Below are 23,027 nucleotides of genomic sequence, written 5' to 3' on the forward strand. Positions count from 1 at the left end.
CAATAGACATAGCTTGTAACATAGTAGCCTATAACAGACTTCGTTCACACTCATATTTCTGGCATAAATAAGCTTACTCAATTAACAAAAGCCTGAAGACACTTTAAAAACCCTGCAAAGCTGCCCTAAGTTTTCGCTTTTGGAAGTAAACTGCGATGCCACTATCTGCCTGACACATTCACACCACAGCTGGTTATTTGGGATGCATTTCAACGAGGCTACTGCGCATTTTTTATCACAAACTCAAACCCTTTCAAACTTTATGATAGATACGACTGAAAAGCCTAGCTTTTTAATTTCACGAAGTACAGTGTGTGGTTATTTTCAAAACACTCACCGATGCCCGGATACGTGCGGAATATCCTCTTACTCTCGTTCTGGTTCCTGACTATAGTATCTCAGTGCGCATGCGAATTACAACAGGCCTTTCCCAATCATGTGCCTGCCTATAAGAAATGTAAATCAAGCGCACTGTTACAAATTAACCGCCGATGGTGGTGTATTGATATACCCAATGGCTGGACGATTCTCTTCTCAACACTCATCTTGAAAAAACGTACACCAATTTTAGAAATCAATCATTCCGCGCCATCATTAACACAATGGAAAAATCTAATGATTTATTGAAATAGCATGGGCGACCGAGAAATACAAATTTATACAATTTATGGGCAAGTGGCAAACTAATGCAGGCCTTAGGGATGGGGGTGTGAGCATGCGGGTCTGGGCAGAGATGTTTGGATGTACGTTTGTATATGTAGTAAAGAAAGAAAAAGGTACTCAGTATAAAATATATACACTAATGCACAACTTCTTTCACCATAGCACTGCATCGCGGACAAGGACGTTATGTTTGACAAAGATATTGAAATACTGCAAATGACAGATCTGATCCTAAATGAAACCAGAGGCAACAGAAGACAAACAGACCATACCTGTGGGTTTCACTATTTATTTCTTGAAGACAACCTATCCTGTAGATCCAACTCAACAGGTTAACCACCTTTTCTTCCATTTCATTTGTTACATTTGAAACCACATCTTTGCTAACAAGGAATGCTGCTGCTGCAAAAAAAATAAAACTATGTTCAACAGAAGGTTATGACCACAAAGTGTAATCAATTTCTAGTGTTTTTGAAATTAACACAGAAAAATGGGGTAAGATTGAGCACCTAAATGGAAAAGAGGGGGCAGGAGCAAGGGTTTGGGAGGTACAACATGTATCATTGAGACACCTTGTCGAGGCTAGGGGGTCCAATCCCCGATACTTACCTTTCCCAAACTCAGGGGTGCCTCAACATCCGAGGCAGAACAATTATTGCCCCTCCTAAAAAAATAAAATCTAATTCTAATTCCCTAAAATGGCTCAACATGAGTTGATCATGGCTACAACTGAATACAAAACAAAGATTGTGGTTGGATGACACATATTGTTGAAGGTGTTGGCAGGTCTGATTTGATAGTCTAACCACACCTTTTGAACGACTTCAGGCCTCTCACTCTGCAGTACATGTGCAAAACTGTTCAGATTAAATCTTCAAATCAGAAACTTAAGTCAGTAAGGGAGGGGGAGACATGTAACATTTAAACAGCACAGTTTACAAAAAAATAAATATTACACTGTGTACACAGCCTAAAGAAACTAAAAAAAAACTAAAATTAACTGTGCTATAGTTTAGTACATGCAAAGGTTATGAATCGAAGTTACATAACTGCCATTTTTCATTACCCCTTGTGATAAGTCAAAGCTATGGCTACAATACTGCAAAGCAGTGATTTTTGCTCCAAGAGAAAGAAAAAACATTAAATCATGCTAGGGGAGTATACAAGTCATTTGGTTGACAATAGTGATGATGTCAGAATTTCACAGCATCAAACCCATATCTGGTGCAAAGGTATGGTTATTGTGGGAAGGTGGAATATGATCCTGATCACCTTACATAAGCAATGAAAGTAAAAGCAGAAAATAAAAATAGTACACACTGGATGCAAAAAGAAAAGTCCAAAAGCCACCAAATGCATCTGAATACAATGCACCCACTGCTCCACCTGCCAATAGCATTGTCCAGTGTCAATTAATACTAACTTAATAACAGTTAAAACAAACAAAACCTTTGTGATGATGTCTTATTTATTTTTTCATTTCCAAAGTTCTTCCGTTCAGGGATTTGTATCTGCCTCTTTAGAAGGCAGAATTTCTTCTTGTATTTTCCTTAGTTTGCGCTTCTCGGTTTTGTTACTCTTATGTTATGTATCTTTTCGCTCTCTCTGCATGCGTTCACATCCAGTCTTCTTGCACACTCCAGACACGCACGCGCACACACGCCACTTGTCCATTCTCTCGCACACGCGCAGCTGGACTCTGGCCCTGCCCACCGCCGCGGGGGGAGGGGGGGGAGACGCCCCATCGAGGGCCTCCGGTTGGAGGAGATGAACCTGGCTCCTCAGCACTGAGTCCAGACATTCATACACAAAGGGTCCATTCACACACACGTCTGATGGCGTGGCCGATTGGGGGATGGGCGCACAGGAAGTGGCGCCCCCTCCGGTCGGAGGACCGCAGAATTGTCATATGGTTCATCTTACGCTTGTTTTGTTGGTTTTCCTTTTGTGTTTTTGTGATTTGTTGCCTCAATTTCTTGATTTTGATTCTCCCCGGGCTGACGCCGCATTTTTGTTGTCATTGTAGTAGTTTTCCGTTTTAGTCGACAGCTCCAATACTTGGCATGTCTCAACGCATTCGATGTAGATGTTTGTTTTTTTACAACACATTTTGCCACTCACTCACTCGCACCCACTCGCCATCTCAAACTTCATTTGGGCTGGTTCCCCCGGAATGCCAAACGAAATCCACACATTTTCTCAGATAAGATGCAGCCACGGATCCCACGAGCCAAGCACAATGGATCTAATTTCTCTCACACTCTTTCGCTCTCTTTCTCTCCTAATTTGTTTTATGTTGAACAGAGTGCTGCATCGCGAACAAAACTCCAGACTCCCGAGATGCCTTCTAGAACTGGAACCCCTCTGCTGGCACGTTGGTGGAGGAGTTGAAGCCGTACGTTCCCCCCTGGATCGCCTCCGGAACCAGGCTGGAGTCTTCATCAATCTGAACATGAGACAATAACAAGTCAATCATCTATACAAATAAGACATTCCACACAATGTAGTATGCAGTACCTTCCCCAACCAAGACATGACCATATTAGAGAACTGACTTACATCATCAGATGAGAAGAACTGATCAATAATTTCATAGGCCAGTTTATAGATGTCTTCATTCTCATGATTCTGGAGCTGCTCCACCTTCTCCAGACCTGAGGGGTGGGGAAGAGAGAGAGATGGTTCAGCAGTCAAATCTACACAGCCACTGAGATACAATCACTATACTTCAACATAAATAGTAGATAGGAACAATTATGTTTTAGGTAACAGTGGGCTGGGCTCTCACCTCCACACTCCTCGATGAGGTTGGCGATGGTCTCGGCCTCGTCGTCGGCCATCTTGAGGATGTTGCTGAGGCCGTCCAGGACCACCTGCACCACCTGAGCATCCTTCACTGTCAGCAGGTTACAGAAGGGAGGGATCACCTGCTGCTGGATCAGGTATGCCACCTACAGGACCGGAGGAGAAGGGTCAGCTTACAAAACAGTGGGAATTTGAGTGTATGGATGGATGTGAGGTATATGTGGTAAAGTGGGTAGGACTCAGTTGAGCTCACCTGGTCCTTCCTCCCGCTAATTGTCAGGTTGCTGATGGCCCAGGCTGCTTCTTTCTGTGTTCCAAAGTCTCCCTGCAAAAACATTTCAATTAATATTTCAACAATATGATACTCATTACTGCTTCATTTTGTGCATGAGAAATCTCTGATGAACTGATGAATGAAGCAGTGACAGTGATGAAACAGACCTTGTCCAGAAGGTGGATGATCATGGGTACCAGGTTGGCGTCGATGACGGCCTGCACCTGCTGCTGGTTGCCTGCTGTGATGTTGGACAGGAACCACACTGCCTCCTGCAGGACGGGAGAAGAAACAGCACTCAGTCTGCAACTACTCCAAGTGTTGTGTGATAGAGGCAGGGCTTACAGAGACTGAATAAGCAGTCAGTGTGTGTGCACGTGTGTCAGGAGGACTGCAGAAATAGTGAGAAGTTCCCACGTGGAATTCAAAGGTGTGTGGACTAAGCTAGATCAGACTCCAGGGGCCTGCTCAGAGCGGAGGCCCCTGGTCGAGATGGGGTGCTGGGGGCGGGGCAGGGGCGGTCGTGAGGCCCTAATCATTGGCTCAGTCACTGAGGGAGGGACCTCTGTTTGAGTGACAGGCCTCAGATGTACTCCGATATCAGCAGAGACCCATGGGTCTTCAGCGCCCACTATCCTCCACCCATAAATACTACACACACACGCACTCACATCTCACACTCTACCCACTGCCCCAGACCACCCAAAATCTACTCAAACTGCAATTTCCATCAGCTCCTTGAAGTCTTCTTGATCCGGCTCTTCCATGATGCGAGTACCTAACTAATAGTTATATCCCCATTCACTGTGATTCATACAGCATTCACACTAGCACCATGTCTCTGATATCATCACTTCTAGCATGATCAGTCACACTGACACCTGCTGTGCTGTGGCAAGGTGAAGCGGTGCGGAGTGTATGTTTTACCGTGTGTGTGTGTTACCTTGTTGATCTTCTCCTTGGGGTGTGTGAGGAGAGAGGAGAAGTGTCCCAGGGCGTCACAGTTGAGCACCACCTGGGTCTGTTCATCTGTTCCAGTCACTATGTTGCCCACCGCCCGCAGCGCAGCAGTCTAGAGACACACACAATCAAGTTCCACATAGCAGTCAATACAAACAACTCCAAGCATCAACGAACATTCATGCAACTAACTAAAGTAAGCAAACCAACCAATAAATAGAACCACCACCCAAAGAATGACTGAGTATGAATATCAGCACAGTAAGCAACAGACAAGGCATCAGGGCCAAGAGTAAGACCCATTCAAGTCCTGAGCAGTATCATCTCTAGGGTCAGCTTACCTACTGCACCATAGTAACTGGCTTACACACACACCCAACAGCCCCACCTGGCCAGACAGGAATCCGTCTCAGGTCAAAACACTGCAGCTCAGGACAAGAGCTCTTTTCCTAACCCCTGCCTTACCCACTCCAACGTAACTTTATCTAACCACCGCAGTCCACAGGTCTCCAAGTACTTGACCAAAAACCACCCATAGCCCCACCCCCTTCAGTGTTTGCAGACCTGAAGGAAACTGATAGGGTTAAGTAATATGATGGCTCTACCTATCCTTCTGATGAGCATAGAGAAGCCACCGCCATATTGCTTACACACCCATCTGATTCCATCACATCTGCAAAAACAGCTATGGTAGGGCAACAGTTCAGTCCTTACAAAAGCAACCATTGCATTTGGTGTGCATCGGTCTTCCTGAGCCCCACTGAGTAGGGTGAAGCTGCTCCTAGATGCTGATCTGTTTTGTGGTTAATGATGGATTTGGGGAGGCTAAGCTGATCCTAGATCTTTGGCCCACGGGCATCTGTGTCTCCATACCTGGACTTTGACCTCCTGGTGGCTAAGCAGGGGCACCAGGTTGGGCACGATGCCCGAGTCGATGACCATCTGAATCTGCTCGTTGCCAGCGTCCGTCAGGTAGGACAGAGCCCACACTGTGTCAACCAGGATCTACAGGGGTCAAAGGTCCCAAAAACAAAACATTCACACATTCATCAACATATGGATTATATCTCAATATCTGCTTGTGGTTATTAAAAGAGGGCAATCAATATTATCAATGTCAACTTTTACTATTTGGGTTGTCTCTTTCTGGATACAATCAGTGATTTAGGAATACTCACATTAACATCAGTGTGGTGGATCAGCACACAGAGAGCTGGAAGAATCTGAGATATAAAAAGAGGGATAGAGCAAGATAGTCAATGAGGGAGATGCCAACAAAATGACAGGAACAGTATATTCCCACTAGGGATGTGACAAATGGCCAATTTATTAAAATTCTATTAAAACAATAAGAAAAATTCATTAAAATTCACAATGCAGCTGTGCTGCAGCCAGCAACAGTTTGAGCGTCCCTTTCAGATGGTTAGCATTGCACCTGTACTACCATTACTGTACCTCTCGTAAAGTTGGCCTTTCCTTCTCATTTAACTTGTTAAAGTATTGCAATACAGGACTTAACTGCTGTCGCTTGCCTTTCTCTGACATTTTCCCAACTGTTAACAATGACGTAGTGGTGGCGAGTCAACTCCAAAATAATTGATTCCTCAACGTTGACTCCCCGCATTGACTCCCATTTCCGAGTGTCAAGATTAGATTCCACTAGGAAATCGACTCCTAAGATTCAGTATTTTTTGGAACAGTGGAGACTGATTAGTTGCCGTACTTCTGAGAACAAACACTCACATCTTTCATAGCGAGCTAGCGAGGGACGGAGAGAGAGGGGAGGGGCACAGTAGAGGCAGGTCGGCCACCAGGCAGAACCGTGCACTAGGCCCATCTATCGGCAAGCTGTATCTCACAATATTTGGGGCTTGCAATGTCTCGCAACTTCATTAAAGCAGGGCCTATCATCAATGAATAGGCTAGGATATTGAGATGGAACACTTCGCTTTCTGACAGTCAGTCACACACAGTATCTGCTTGGGTTGGCTTCACGCCATTCACAGGGGTGTTAGCCAGGGCACCAAAACAGTGGAGAAGTTGCTTCAACGCTCTTAGTTGTTGCTAAAATTGACCCACTATGCTGTTTACTTTCTGCATCTACTTCATATCGCTGAGTCTACCTAAATTACACAACTTTATTTATTCAACTTATATAGCACTATTCATTACATAAAGAAATATCAAAAGGCATGTAAAGCAACAAACAAGTAATTAAAAAACAATTAATCATCATGAGTTGATCGATGGACAAGAGACTGAAGGTTGAGAAAGTTCATGGCTTGAGTGAGGTGGTGGTCAAAGGGGAGAGCCTTTATATTTATAGCCCATCGTCTAGTTAGGCTATAACACTGAAAATAATGTTTTGTGATAACTGCACTGCGATTTTAAATGTTGTGGGGGGGGGACAAAACATTGTTTTCGGTTAGGGATTCTTCGTAGCGTTAAGGATCCCAATTTCCCACGCCTTTTTTCTAAGGGGCTTATGGAATTTTAGAGACATGGTCCAGTATTATTCAGCAGTGGTGCCTCTTCCACAGACATGCCGCTCTGAGCACTAAATCAGCCCTCATTTCCCCAGCTTAGGAGCACACCTGCTGGGTACTGACTAATCCTCCTCTCTCCCTCCCTCCATTCATCCAACTGACAACCAGCCAACTACTGATCAATCCCTCCATCTCTCTCATGAGGAGAGAGTGGCATTGGGAGGAAATAGGAATGTACAGCAGGAGCCAGGAGGACAGACAGATGGATATAAACTCAGCAAAAAAAGAAATGTCCTCTCACTGTCAACTGCGTTTATTTTCAGCAAACGTAACATGTGTCAATATTTGTATGAACATAACAAGATTCAACTGAGACATAAACTGAACAAGTTCCACAGACATGTGACTAACAAATTGAACAATGTGTCCCTGAACAAAGGGGGGGGGGGGGGGGTCAAAAGTAAGGCCGTATCTGGTGTGGCCACCAGCTGCATTAAGTACTGCAGTGCATCTCTTCCTCATGGACTGCACCCGATTTGCCAGTTCTTGCTGTGAAATTTCTGGGGGGGGGGGGGGGATGGCCCTAGCCCTCACCCTCCAATCCAACATGTCCCAGACGTGCTCAATGGGATTGAGATCCGGGCTCATCGCTGGCCATGGCAGAACACTGACATTCCCGTCTTGCAGGAAATCATGCACATAACGAGCAGTATGGCGGGTGGCATTGGCATGCTGGAGGGTCATGTCAGGATGAGCCTGCAGGAAGGGTACCACATGAGGGAGGAGGATGTCTTCCCTGTAACACACAGCGTTGAGATTGCCTGCAATGACAACAAGCTCAGTCCGATGATGCTGTGACCCACCGCCCCAGACCATGACGGACCCTCCACCTCCAAATCGATCCCGCTCCAGAGTACAGGCCTCGGTGTAACACTCATTCCTTCGATGATAAACGCAAATCCGACCATCACCCCTGGTGAGACAAAACCGCGACTCGTCAGTGAAGAGCACTTTTTGCCAGTCCTGTCTGGTCCAGCGACGGTGGGTTTGTGCCCATAGGCGACGTTGTTGCCGGTGATGTCTGGTGAGGACCTGCCTTACAACAGGCCCTCAATCCAGCCTCTCTCAGCCTATTGCGGACAGTCTGAGCACTGATGGAGGGATTGTGCGTTCCTGGTGTAACTCGGGCAGTTGTTGTTGCCAGCTCCAGGCCATCTATAAATCACTGCTAGGCAAATCCCCGCCTTATCTTAGCTCATTGGTCACCATAGCAGCACCCACCCGTAGTCTGCGCTCCAGCAGGTATATCTCACTGGTCATTCCCAAAGCCAACACCTCCTTTGGCCGCCATTCCTTCCAGTTCTCTGCTGCCAATGACTGGAACAAATTGCAAAAATCTCTGAAGCTGGAGACACTTATCTCCCTCACTAACTTTAAGCATCAGTTGTCAGAGCACCTTACCGATCACTGCACCTGTACACAGCCCATCTGAAATTAGCCCACCCAACTACCTCATCCCTATATTGTTATTTATTTTGCTCTTTTGCACCCCAGTATCTCTATTTGCACATAATCTCTTGCACATCTAGCATTCCAGTGTTAATACTATTGTAATTATTTTGCACTATAGCCTATTTATTGCCTTACCTCCATAACTTGCTGCATTTGCACACACTGTATATATATATTTTCTGTTGTATTTTTGACTTTATGTTTTTTACCCCATATGTAACTCTGTGTTGTTGTTTTTAATCGCACTGCTTTGCTTTGTCTTGGCCAGGTCGCAGTTGTAAATGAGAACTTGTTCTCAACTGGCTTACCTGGTTAAATAAAGGTGAAATAAATAAAAATAAAATCCTGTACCTGTCCCGCAGGTGTGATGGTCGGATGTACCGATCCTGTGCAGGTGTTGTTACACGTGATCTGCCACTGCGAGGACAATCAGCTGTCCGTCCTGTCTCCCTGTAGCGCTGTCTTAGGCGTCTCACAGTACGGACATTGAAATGTATTGGCCACATCTGCAGTCCTCATGCCTCCTTGCAGCATGCCTAAGGCACGTTCACGCAGATGAGCAGGGACCCTGGGCATCTTTCTTTTGGTGTTTTTAGTAGAAAGGCCTCGTGTCCTATGTTTTCAAAACTGTAACCTTAATTGCCTACCGTCTGTAAGCTGTTAGTGTCTTAACGACCGTTCCACAGGTGCATGTTCATTAATTGTTTATGGTTAATTGAACAAGCATGTGTTTAAACCCTTTACAATGAAGATCTGTGAAGTCATTTGGATTTTTACAAATTATCTTTGAAAGACAGGGTCCTGAAAAAGGGACGTTTCTTTTTTTGCTGAGTTTATATATCCCAGGGGCACACACACCCATGTACACTACTGTAAATAATGCTCAGATTCAACAACACACTGACAGACAGCCAGCCAGAGACTCAGATAGACAAACTAACAAGAGCCAGTAACTCCTGGATAGTGTCCATAGCTCATTTTGCCAGGACAGATTGACCATGACCCATGTGGCACACACACACTGCCTCTCTTACCTCCTGGATGGTTTCCATTGGTGGCGGTGGGTCCTTGTGGCGGCAGAGGTTGACCATGACCCAGGTGACGTTACGGAGGAAGGTGATAGGGATAGAGGGGCTGATGAAGGACAGCAGGGGCTTCACCACGCCCAGACTGATCACATAGTCCCTGCACTGGGGGCCGTCGCCTAGGAACAGACAGACAGTTTCACAAACACTCACCGATAATGCCTTGAGACAAACATCAGAGAATCCCTGAGCCATTCCCACAATCAGCCTCCCTTGTTAGTGTCCCAGACACATAGTAAAGGATCCAGACTCACCTATGATGTTGCCCAGGGCCCAGACTGCCTGTTCACACACGTTCTGGTGAGGAGAGTGCAGCAGCCTCAGGAACAATGGCACAGCATCTGCAGGAGAGGAAATACTCTCCATTTTCAATAGCTAACTCAATCACCAAATACTACAAATAATCTGCTTTTCAGGGTCAGATAAACAACAAATCCAAGACTTGGTAGGCATGATGATTGAAAATTCCACCTAGCCCCCAGAGTGTGCTGGCAGTGGTTGCGCTGAGGTTGTGAGCTGGTACTTACTGGACTGGACCACTGCCTGGGTCTGCTCTGAGGTTCCTGAGGCAATGTTGGTCAAAGCCCAGGCAGCCTCAAACTGTAGAGATGGACTGGAGACGGAGGCAGAAGTAAGATGAGGTAGAAAGAGAAAGGTGGAGAGGGGAGGGATAGAGAGAAACAGAGTGATGAAACAAGAAATGGAAAGGGTTGTTATTCCACAGTCTGTGGTTATGACAATCCTCACATCTGATTATGGAAAATCCTGACACATTTGCATTGCAACATGGTTCCATCATCATCTGAAAAGATCCATTCTCAGTGCAGCGATGCTTAGCTTACATTCACTGCAGCAATGATTAGGTCACAACCACTTGTGTTATGTAAGACACAGAGTATCTATAACACAAAGTAAAGCCCTGCTTACTTGTCATCTCTGTCCAGACAGTGCACCAGGATGGGGAGAATGCCAGACTTGATCAGATCATCTATGGGAGGGTTACGATCACTAGACAACAGCTTCCTGCAGGGAGAAAGTCAATTATTTCACACATACTTGCACTTAAGACACTCAAAACACAGACACATAAAATAAAGGAACGTGAAATGTACACATTGAGTTGTTGTGCAACACCGGTGCTGTTGAGTACAGACATGACATAGCAATGCAATCTCACAACAATTACACAAACCCGGCGACAATGACAAAGAACTAAGTCTACCACGCAAGCCGAAAACCATTAAATAATTAATGGGCTGTGCTCCAGAACCTGCCACTCCACAACATTCTAGAGATGGTTTTTGAAACCATGTTTGAGTGTGAATCACCATGGCAACCACCAGAGCCGGGTGTAGGAGGAGAGAGTTCCTACCTTGCAGCCTGCACGGCACTCAGCTGAACTCCCTGGTTGTCACTGGTGGCATTCTGCAACACAACAGCACACAGGGAATCACATACAGTGGAAGGAAATATGTGTCTGTAAGAAATGTTTCAAACATGGAAGTGTGAGAGGGAGATGCACTTACTTGTACTATTGCTTCAAGAGAGGTGTTTTGCTGCAAGATAAAAGGAGGTAGTTGGTTAGGGAACAATTTATTTTGCCTATGTCAAAACACAGCCAGAGGTATCGTCATGCGTTTGTTAGCACTGTGGCCACACCTCAGGGTAATAAGTCAGGCCGTAAGAGGCAGTCCTGACTCGGAAAAATAAGTCAATGTCTGGAGACAAACTTTGTATATCACAAAAATATATATATATATTTTTTGTGTAAAAGAACAGTACAGTTGATATTAATCCTATTTTGTTAATCTTTTATTGCAACAGCAAGAGGTCCCCTCCCATTTGATTTGGACTGCATGTGGATCTCTTTTAGCTAACAGTTCTAGGAACTCAGTCTTACCATAGATCTAAATACCCTGTTAATCGCCATTACATCAGTGATTACTTCCAAGGAAGGAAGGAAAGATGCTTTTTCAAAGTATTTTAACAGAGCCACGTACCGATCTGAAGTCTCCGTCGGCATCAGAGTCCTCACAGATGTCCTCGTGGGGCACATTTCTCCTCTTCAGCAGGTGCTCGTCCCTTTTGTTCTGCAGAGAGCAGACAGCCGTCATAACATACATGCATCAGCATGGCAACAGGCTCAACTATTAAACAGGCATTTTAAAGGGACACTTCGGGATGCTAGCAGATAGCACAATGACTGGAAGTCTATGGGTAACGCTAGTTAGCATTGGCTCGCAAAACTACCTTCAGACAGGACAGACATACAAATGGTATCCACAAGTTCATCTGACTCTGGGGAAGTAGATAAAGGGCCTCAATGCCAAAATCCCAAAGTATCCCTTTAAACTCATCTTTCATAACCTGATTGAAATGCAGTTGTATCTTGTCTGACATAGATTAAAGGAAAGAAGGTGAATGCTTACCTTGCGGAGTTCCACCACCACCTCTGTCCTCTGTCTTCTCATCGTCTATAGGGGAGAAAACGCATACATTAGCCTAGTCCAAATATACACTGTATGTGTGCCTGATTGTTTGTTGATACTTCCACAATCCAAGCCCAAAACATATATTAGATGTTTATCCTCCCAATATGATGACGGCATCCTGTGTATTCATGCTTAGAGAGCTGTTCAGAGTCAGATTGTTCATTAGTTCCCATCCACAGCCATGTCTGGCACAGTGATAGAAGCAGCCTGCCATACCACTGCCTGAAATCACCAGCTCACACTCACATTATGACACTGACACCGTTTAAATAGACTGACTTAACACAGATCTCAACTGCTCCAGGCCTGGTGTTTTGTATGTAATGGTTCATGTTAATAATGAGTGGTATTACGGGGGACAATTTTCAAGCACCTGATTGACAGACATGACGTTTTTGATAAGGCCTCATTAAGTAATTTGCTATCATAACATACAGGCATTTGGCCATTTGTCATGATCGGATTAGGTTAAATTCTTCCTTCTGTCTAAGAGGGCCCTGCCCATTTCCTTCTTAGAAAATTATTAATTTTCCCTCTCACAGTGAAGTGGGAGACAGTGCAGCACTTCTATCATGTCTAGGTGTGATATAGCCTAGTTATGCACGTTAGTGGTTAACCGCAAACAATGCCCCTGCCGTTGACTAGCCATATTACTTCATTAAAAAGAGAAACGCACTTCTTGTCAAACCGGATACAAAGACAACAGGATTTCCTGACCATCTAGCTGAAACACCATAACACACAGGCCTAGCTAGTATAATTGTTCCTCTATCATCTGTTCCCCTTGCCTATAATCATTTTGCTTCCACTAGTTTGAACTGAAAATGTAGCTAAGTTAAAGAAGCCTTGTGTGTCGGTATGGTGCCCTTCCCCCCAGACTGTTCCAGCCGGGGTGCAAACTAGCTTTAGGACACAACATCGGGAGTCTGTGTATTGGTTGGACTCCCCTAGCTGTGGATCATTCTGATGGCTGGCGATGTAAAATAACCCTACCACAATATGGCCTCACCAAAAAAAAAAAATTCCCTGTCAACAAAGGCATGTGCATAATCTCTAGGAACTCTACATACCAAATGTAAAGTGTAATGTGTCCCTCGCTATCAAATAAACGTCTGAATCCAACTTTTGTCTGAACAGCACCTTATTCCTGTTGAGTTAGACAGCGGGCTGCCATTAGACCACACACGAGACTTCCTACCACAGTACACAGCAGGAATATGGTGCAGTTCGGACAAAAATTGGATTAATATATATATATATATATATTTGATAGCAAGGGTCACATTTCACTTTACATCTGGTAAGTAGTTTCTAGAGATTATACATATGCCTTTGTTGACAGGAAACGTATTTTCTGTCGCCACCCACCAGAACGATTTACAACTCAGGGAGTCCAACCACACGGACTCCCGATGTTGTCTTCCAAAACTAGCGAAAACACTGGTTAGTATAATGTAACGTTAATGTTGAACTCTCCTACACTTGCAGCCTATCCATCCATCTACCTACCTCACAATGGCTATAACTTTCGTTATGGGTCTGCCAAGGCCTGTAAAGGGGCCCTGACCAACTAAATTCCGCCATTGTTTTGATGAACTACGCTAGTAGGGTAGATACTAACCTAGCTAGCTACCATCAGCGGGTACTGGCTAACCAGAAATATTTAAAGATTTGTAGTTAATGGAGCTGTTAACTAGTAAGAGGCTAACATTTACCATTACATTTGACACTTAGAACAACTAAGTACGAAGCTAAAATCAAATAAACTCAGTTGGGTGGCTACCGTTAGCTAGCTAAGTTGATCTAGCTGACGTTAGCTGACCAGCTAGCTAGTATAGTTGAGGTTCTTACTGCGTAATTTCCCCTTTGAGGTCATTAGTTAAGTAGCTAGCCAAGTTGGCCAACGGTAACTACCAGTTTCAAAATCTTACTGGCTACTTTTATATAATTAACGATATATACCATCTGATAATTGCGTATACATTAGTTAACTAGCTAACTACATGACATAGCCAGCAAGCTATAGTCGGGGAGGAGTGGGTGGTACATTATAGCTGGCTAGCTAACTACATACCTAGCTAGCTAACGTTAGCTAATTCAAACCACTGAGATGGCTGACTAGCGCCGTCGTTAGAACGGGATACGAATCTCGTTTAGTTAATCAAATTATCCCCCGAAAAGATGTGGGTAGGCATGTCAATTCCAAACCTCAAAACCAAACTGGATGGGCTGTCTGACACAGGTACCCAACTACATTTCAGATGACTGTCGAATAGCAAATATAACTAGCTAGAACAGCGTGTTTGTCAGTGTCCCATTGCTATCACGGCCTGTAGTTAGCTAGCTTAGATAGAACTGGAAGTCGTTGCTAGCTCGGTTAGCTTAGCATGGGACGTTTCACGTGTTGAGGGTTACTTTTATTCAGATTCAGAAAGTCGGGTGGATGGATAGAAAAGCCTTGATCTATCTATTTGACGATCAGATAAGGCCTGGTTTGGGCTTGGTGCAAAGTTCCAGATCCTGAAAATTACAAACGACGTCACACAGCGCAGCCCCAAGCAACAAAATAGCGCATACGAAAGGGGACCCTTCGACGGAATCAGAATACTTTACCTCCAAATCGCGACCCTTGTTCTTGAAATTCTTCAGCCGCTGGTTGTCTAGTTTCTCGTTGTCAGCCATGTTAGCAATTTTAGCTATGTTTTAACACCGTTTGAAATTAATTAGCTAGCAGCTACCCCTTTCAAGTTCTTTTTTTCTCAGGCCTTTCAGTTACCGGATAATTTTTTGCTGGTCTGTCCGCGGTGCATACTGGGAATGCCGGTGGTAGATGAACAGCCTCGCTCTGGCGTAGAAGGGTGGGGAATTCCCCTTATTGCTCACTCATTGGTTTTGCGAAGAGGTTATTATTATTTTAAACCCTCACTAGGTTGCGCTGTGGTAGTTCAGACCACCACACTGTATCTCAGATTATTATCATCAATAAATTCTACAAATAGTGGGCATGAAAGTTCTTCTATAGTCTCATGATTGAGTAACATTAACGTTATGAGCTGTCAATCAGTGCATTCTGGTAAAGCGTTAGGCCTAAACAGTTACTAGTCCTATACTGATATATTGATATCGATATAGACTTCTTCCATATCGGTGCCATCAGTAATACATATCAAGTTGTGTTTTGTTGCCTCCTTGACCCTGAAACTATCAATATTCATCACTATGGCAACACTCAGTAACGTAGCTAGGCACCAAGTGCCAATGTAAAATGTCAAAAGTGTTATTTAACTTCACAATCTTTTCTAATTAGAATATTACACATAAGGATAATACACGATATACCAAATTACACTCTGCGTATCTATATCAAATAATACATTAACGTTAACAATGTGAATGGACATCCAGAATAGGCTACAAGCACATAGCTAGTAACATTACAACTGTAAATTAACGTTAGTCGTTAACGTTAGCTATGACTGTTACAATTAGCGAAAGTAAGATAGATACCATCAAATATGTTGTTTTCAACATAAAACAACTATGTTGTGCATTACAGTGAGCTTCATAGTGTATAGGCATACATACCTGCAAGTCCATTTGCTGAACACTTAATTAATATTTCCAGGGTAATACCAAGTTGTCTAATGAGAAAAGTTCTCCAGTTTCATAAAAAAAATGTATCCTAGAAAAAACACTTATGTAGATTCTAGAATGTTGAACATGGAACTAAAATCAAATTTGTTACAGAGCCAATTCCAATTTAACTCTACCTATTTTAATGGAATGTATGGGACATACCATTATGGAAGCACTGTTTTGGGACATGTTTATCATTCTAATCCACAGATATCACACACTATTTTGAGATTTACATTTACATCATTTAGCAGACGCTCTTATCCAGAGCGATTTACACATTGGTGCATTCAATTTATAGCCAATCGGTATCATCTCTCAATCATTGTATGTGGTATAGGCCTACTACCCCTGTGTCTAAACGTGTAATTTCTAAACCAAAGAAGTCTATAAATGTTGCATATTGCTGTCTCATGAGGGGTTTGTGATTTGTGATGTTGTAGTTCAGTCCATTTGAATACTTGCATTATTCCCGTGTTTGCTCCAGATAAATTAGTCTTCAAAATAACTGTGCAGGCTAAATGCATTGCATCTGATTCTGGTCACTGGTTCTAATCCCCGAGCAGACTAGGTGAAAAATCTGTCGACGTGCCCTTGAGCAAGGCACTTAACCCTAATTGCTCCTGTAAATCGCTCTGGATAAGAGCGTCTCATAAATGACTAAAATGTAAATGTAAAGACTATGTCAAGTATTCAATAGTTTATATTTCTGCCTTGGAAAGTAACACCTTCAATAACAATGAGGCTACAGTGGTTTTTTATTTATAATTTAAAAAATGACAAGGAAATGCAGAAATTCACATCGCTGTATCAAAATCATACAACACTTTTGAACAATCAACAAACGTGCAAAATATTAGCTTTCAGCGTGAGATAGGTTGTGATCTCAAGTTTGTTCTGGAGAGTCTTGTTCCCATATTCAAGTATGACTGGGTCAGAATGATCCAACACAGGGCATTCTAAATCTTCATGGACTCTGCTCAACATAATCCTGAAGAAAAATACAAAATAATCCAAGGGAGATTATTACACCCATCCACATAGTTTTATAATCACTGGTCCTAACTGCAGCCCAGGCCTTTTGTCTTTCAGTTGTTTTGCTGTGCTCTTTATATCCGTATCAGTCTGCTTTAGTGAAGTCTTCAACAGATAGGCAACCCTTCTGAAGCCTTCCTCCAGGCCCACACCAGTCCTCCCAGAACATGGCTGGACAAACCAGAATTGTATAAAAAGTTGGATTATGAATAAATAATAATGACCAGATGGAGCTCTTTCTTTGCCTCCTCCAGACGCCTGCGGTCCCAGCTGTCCACCACAAACACCAGGGCCTCCGTGCCCGGGTAGTGGTGCTTCCAGTGGGGCCTCATCCTCTGCTGGCCTCCCACGTCCCACACGGTCAACCCCGGACCCCTCACCTCCGTCTCCAGCATCTCCATGTTGAAGCCCACGGTGGGCACGGTGACGACAGACTCGTTGTACTTGAGCTTGTAGAGCAGGGTGGACTTCCCCGAGCCGTCCAGGCCCAGCATCACAATCTGAGCCTGCTGAGGGTGCTTAGACCCATGCAGTCCCATGCTCAACCCAAACACAGGTCCTGTTGTCTGGAGAAGAAGGCTGACTTGTGTTATTGTTACTGCCTCAGTTCTGTGCAGCAATGCTCTGCCCTGCCTGCAGTTACTTTGTGCTCTGCTCTGTAAGCTCTGTCTGTTTCTGAGCTCTGGCTGTGATGAATCCCCTCTTATAAAGGCAGGGTGCAAATCAGAATGACTTATGTACACCGAGGAGGCAGCAAGACCCCTCCCTCCATTGTAGTAAGATGCCCAAGTCATTACGCAGCTTTTGGTAAAGCTTTTTATGTCTCTGATGGTTCAGGTTAGAGCCTCTCAGTGTCTTCTATTACTATTGCACCGCTGAGGGAGTCACACCTGCTTCAGACCATCACACTCAGCAGGAAGTCCTTTTTAGGGCGTAGGGGGGTTTGTGTTGCTTCCTGAGTGACTGTCTCCTGGAAATGGCATCAGAGTGACCGTTTTAGACCAGTAGGTCATGGGTATGGTTAGTGGGTTACATCATACTGGCCTGTATGGTTAGCGGGTTACATCATACAGTTACAGTATCTTTGAATCCACAACATGCCAGACCAGCACTCCGTCACAACAAAACCATTTGGGGTAGTTGGCTGAGGGTGTAGATTCCAGGCAGCATAGCATGAGAACTTTCATAGTCCCCTTTATAAATAGGCTGGTCTATTGTTCAAACATAAATGTCATGATTAGTATCACCAGTACAAATCATATAATAAATCATATATAGTCTATATTGTAGGCTAAGGCTACACCCATTTATCTACACAGAACAAAAATATAAACCCAACATGTAAAGTGTTGGTCCATGATTCATTAGCAGAAATCAAAGATCCCAGAAATGTTCCATACACACAAAAAGCTTATTTCTCTCAAATGTTGTGCACAAATTTCTTTAGATCCGTAAGTGAGCATTTTATCCTTTGTCAAGATAATCCATCCACCTGACAGGTGTGGCATATCAAGAAGCTGATTAAACAGCATGATCATTACACAGGTGCACCTTGTGCTAAGAACAATAAAAGGCCACTCTAAAATGTGCAGTTTTGTCACAGATGTATTTTATTTTAATTAACTAGGCAAGTCAGTTAAGAACAAATTCTTATTTACAATGACGGCCTACACCGGCCAAACCTGGATGATGCTGGGCCAATTCTGCGCTGCCCTATGGGACTCCCAATTACGGCCAGTTGTGATACAGCCTGGAATCGAACCAGGGGGTCTGTAGTGACACCTCAAGCACTGAGATGCAGTGCCTTAGACCGCTGCGCCACTCAGGAGCCCAAGATCTGTCATGTTTTGAGGGAGCGTGCAATTGGCATGCTGACTGCAGGAACATCCACCAGAGCTGTTGCCAGAGAATTGAATGTTAATTTCTCTACCATAAGCTGCCTCCGTCGTTTTAGAGAATTTGGCAGTACGTCCAACCGGCCTCACAACCGCATACCTTGTGTAACCACCCCAGCCCAGGACCTCCACATCCGGCTTCTTCACCTGCAGAATCGTCAGAGGGGGGATGGGGGGCCTGGCTCTCCAGTGTGGGGAAAAGCTCATTCTGATTGGCTGGGCCTGGCTACCAAGTGGGTGGGCCTATGCCCTCCCAGGCCCATCCATTGCTGTGCCCCTACCCAGTCATGGGAAATCCATAGATTAGAGCCTAATGAATTTATTTAAATTGACTAATTCCCTTATATGAACTAACTTAGCAAAATCTTTGAAATTGTTGCACTTATATTTTTGTTCAGTATAGATAGTGCAGTTCAAAGTGCTGAAAACAGGGCACGTGAATTGTCAGGTCAAAACACAATCACACAATGTATTCTAACAGTTTATAGATTTATAAAACAAACTAATAATTCAGTTTATAAAATACTTATAAAGACCATTATAAATTATTTTAAGTATACCTTAATGTAAAGTGTTACCTGGATTTACCCAGTCAACATCTACCACAATGTATCCCGTTTACCGTACAAAATCAAATAGAAAAAATGCTGAACAAAACTATTGCTAGTGACAAACCGACAGGTGGCATGATCAGGCTTCTTTAGGCCACTCACCAGCACTATCAAGCATGGTCATTGAAATATACTGTATTTGCAGATCTCTCAAACATAATTTCTCATCAGTTTTTTCTCCCATGAATGAAGACGAAATAATACAATGTTATGATCATTAATCCTTTTAATGTTATCTGTTTGATTTCATCTTAAAATTCACAGATCTTTCTTTTTTTAGTTTCTTAAATTAAACTAAAACATTCTGTAACATACATTATTTTGGAAGAATGTAAAACTGAAAAAGCACATAAAAACATACTAATCTAGTAAATACCTCTTTTGTTAATCAACCAAAGAGTTGGTGCATTGCTTTCTTCATTACAGATGTGGAGGGGGAGGATAACATGGGAACAGTATGTACATTCATGTGACACTTCCTTGTCTCATGGAGACATCTGTGATGTTATTCTATATGTGAGATATGATATCTACATGCGATGTGCATGGCATGTTTAACAAAGGTTACATTAGAAACCAAGGAGTTCATTTTGGCAACAAATTCATGAGGAAATTTATATTTAAAAAAATAAGGCAACAAGTACATATTTCATTCAAAGGCTTCATATTACGTTTTGAGTCAGTTTACAGAAATAAACAAAAAAAGTTAACTGTACAATATGACAGGCAGTGACGGTCTTTTTCATATGTACTCTCCCACCCCAGAGAACCCTGATGTAGAGGGAGCATGAGACCATAGAACTAAACCCAACTTCAGAAAGACAATCGGCTGCCAATGATCAGAATAAAGACGTGTAGGCTTTTCAAACAGTACAATGCCACCGCGCCTGTGAAAATTAATTTGTATACTTAATTCAAAAAGACTGACATAACATTAATATAACAGCATGGTGCAAACGTTTGTGCAACTAGTGTCAAAGTGCCACTCATTCCTAGATCAGAGTTAACAGGGGATTAGAGTTATAGAAATGCATTCTGGGCAGAGGGTTATACACAGATTGTTGTCGACAGACAGGCATAGATGACATCATTAGTAGTCTGCATGAATGAGGAAAGGAATCGATTATATTTAGTACCAATAAACTTAAGAACTTCAAAATACAGTTGCAATTTTCAGTGCAGTCATTTGGGGTTACTCAACTGCAGGTCAATAATCAACACGGAGATCGGGAGCTGACTGGTTTGAATGTCTATGGAGCCGACAGACAAGATGGCCAATGTTTAGAATGACAGAACAATGTTAGAAATCAAGGGGTGACAGTGAAGCATCAAACTGAATGTGATTTCTATAAGACTCATTTGATATGATGCACTCATGCATGCAACAACAGTCCATTGATTAGGACTGCAGAGCATGTACCCATCTCATAATGCCATCTTAATCCAATCAGTCACATTGTCTGTTTGATTGGCCCCCAAAAAATAGGCCATGCCAGACAAAACAGAAGAGAACACAGTTACGTTTGTCTAGTCTCAGCTCTCTTTAAAACAGACAAACTATTTACCCCCTCCGGCTAACCAAACAGGTGTCCAGTTACAGGTGCTCTGATGTATGTAAGCACCAATCAGATGAGACATCTGCTGATAAAGGTTTTCTAAGAGATGTATAAATCACTGCCTCTGTCTCGACTTCAAATTATGTTGATATCTCGGTGTACCTCTTACGCAAATAGTGACTCAGTGTAGGGTCTGAGGATATTACTGCTTTAAAAAAAACTAAAAACATAAATGACACGTTATGTGGATTGAAGAAAAATCTAAACAAGTGACTGTTCGAGAGCGTGAGTGAATTTGTAGGTGTACATTTTAGTGTTTGCATCATGGTGGTGAATGGCTAATTTCTGTAAATATCTTCGATACAAACAGTTCTCACTCCAAAAACTGCAGGCTTGTTTTCTCATTTCTCTTAAACCTATGCATATACATACAGTACATATATTCATATATAATATAGATTTCTCGTTTGGATGCATCAGCAGGTCTACTGCTCTGCGGCCTTGCCACTGGCACCTTTGAACTTGACCACCATGACGGTTATGTTGTCTGGGCACCCGCGGTAGAAAGACTGCAGGACGATGCTCTTGGCGCCAAAGTGGGGTTCGTCGAGGCGCTCTTTGATGAAGCGTATGGCCTCCTCGTTGCTGAACGCATCCCACAGCCCGTCCGACGCCAGGATCATAAACTCTGGCTGCAGCTTATCTAGGTCAAAGGTCATGATGTCGGGGTCAGGGATGACCACATTCAGGTTCTTCAGAGGGTAGTCGCCCAACGAGCGAGACATGGCCAGGATGCCCTGAACACGCCACGAACCGTTGAAACTGATGAAGCCACCTGGAGGGGGGAGGATGGATGACAGAGAGTTACAGCACATGGGATGAAGAGAAAATACATTTTTGTGTTCCTCAGCCCATGAGCAGATCCATTCATCTTTATCAACTACAGTGTGAAGCCATTCAAGTGAAGGGTGAAAAAAATAAATGGATCATCGTACCAAATGTGTTTTCTTTGGTTTAACATCCTTTCACCGACAGAATGGTTTACATTGGACACAGTTCACATACTGAAGTTCAAAGGTAAAGCAGAAAAATAAACAGTATACACAAGAGAGGGCTGCGTAGCCTGTGTGTCTCTGTCTGTTTGTATTCTCTCCCACTGTCAGAGCACCAGAGAATTACCCATGAAGAGGAATCAGAGGAACACACTGGATAAAAGGCTTTACTTGGAAGCCATCCTCAACGGGAGGGAAACACAGGGTTACCCTTAACTTGAACCCTGCATCATAATAGCTACATAATACCACTGTCATAATAATGACAGAGCAGATGTTGTAGATGGTCATGGCAGCTGGTGTGAACTTATGACCACTGACACATAGTTATTTAGGTCAGTTACTGGAAACTGCTAGCCAACTAGCTTACCCAGTTCGCTGTCATTACTTATTTGCAGCTCCACTACCCACAGCAACCTGTAGATGGCAATGGTGAGCTATGGACAGCCACCAATAACAGCTGTGTGTCCTACTTGATTTGTTACCAATTTGACTAAAGGCTCAATGTAATCAAAATCACGTTCACATTAAGGAGAATATGAAACAGTATACAAATGATAATTACATCACAGGCCAATGGGCTCTGTAGACGTTTTTTGGGGCTTTCTTGAGGAGTGCATTCCATTCCTCACTCACTGCCCCCCCTGATCTATATAAAGCTATGATGAAATCAAGGAAACGTTAAGATAATAATCTGAGATCAAGGTCGTGTGAGTAGTCATGGATACTGCTCCAGATTATTTATTTATTTTTGTAAATATTTGAGTATATATATTTCATGTGACAACACTGAAGAAATGACACTTTGCTACAATGTAAAGTAGTGAGTGTACAGCTTGTATAACAGTGTAAATTTGCTGTCCCCTCAAAATAACTCAACACAGCCATTAATGTCTAAACCGCTGGCAACAAAAGTGAGTACACCCCTAAGTGAAAATGTCCAAATTGGGCCCAATTAGCCATTT

The 23,027-nt window shown here is 43.3% G+C and overlaps 2 protein-coding genes and 1 pseudogene across 3 annotated transcripts in view; all 3 read right to left on the reverse strand.

Moving 5' to 3' along the window:
* Window positions 1–938: 938 nt before the first annotated feature.
* LOC311105379 (importin subunit alpha-3) lies at window positions 939–15,080 on the reverse strand. Its single transcript, XM_084147518.1, has 17 exons — window positions 14,891–15,080; window positions 12,215–12,259; window positions 11,786–11,875; window positions 11,312–11,341; window positions 11,158–11,210; window positions 10,713–10,808; window positions 10,313–10,398; window positions 10,040–10,126; window positions 9,735–9,904; window positions 5,881–5,925; window positions 5,576–5,707; window positions 4,686–4,814; window positions 3,910–4,014; window positions 3,722–3,793; window positions 3,452–3,614; window positions 3,223–3,317; window positions 939–3,109 (listed from the first exon to the last, which is right to left on the reverse strand). Exons 1-17 carry the CDS (start codon window positions 14,957–14,959, stop codon window positions 3,011–3,013), a joined length of 1,566 nt encoding a protein of 521 aa, XP_084003644.1. The 5' UTR covers window positions 14,960–15,080; the 3' UTR covers window positions 939–3,010.
* Window positions 15,081–16,939: 1,859 nt separating this feature from the next.
* On the reverse strand, window positions 16,940–17,487 carry LOC311105773 (ADP-ribosylation factor-like protein 14; annotated as a pseudogene). Its single transcript has one exon. The product of its transcript is annotated as an ADP-ribosylation factor-like protein 14 (transcript).
* A 2,181-nt stretch (window positions 17,488–19,668) lies between these two features.
* Window positions 19,669–23,027, reverse strand: part of LOC311105825 (protein phosphatase 1L-like) — a 43,458-nt gene continuing 40,099 nt past the window's right edge. The window contains exon 4 of the mRNA XM_084148033.1: window positions 19,669–21,845. Within this exon, the coding sequence (XP_084004159.1) occupies window positions 21,496–21,845 (350 nt within the window). The 3' untranslated portion in view covers window positions 19,669–21,495. The remainder of the gene's footprint in view (window positions 21,846–23,027) is intronic.

The sequence above is a fragment of the Coregonus lavaretus genome, assembly GCF_964263955.1.
Source record: "Coregonus lavaretus genome assembly, chromosome: 30".
In the NCBI taxonomy this organism is placed as follows: Eukaryota; Metazoa; Chordata; class Actinopteri; order Salmoniformes; family Salmonidae; genus Coregonus; species Coregonus lavaretus.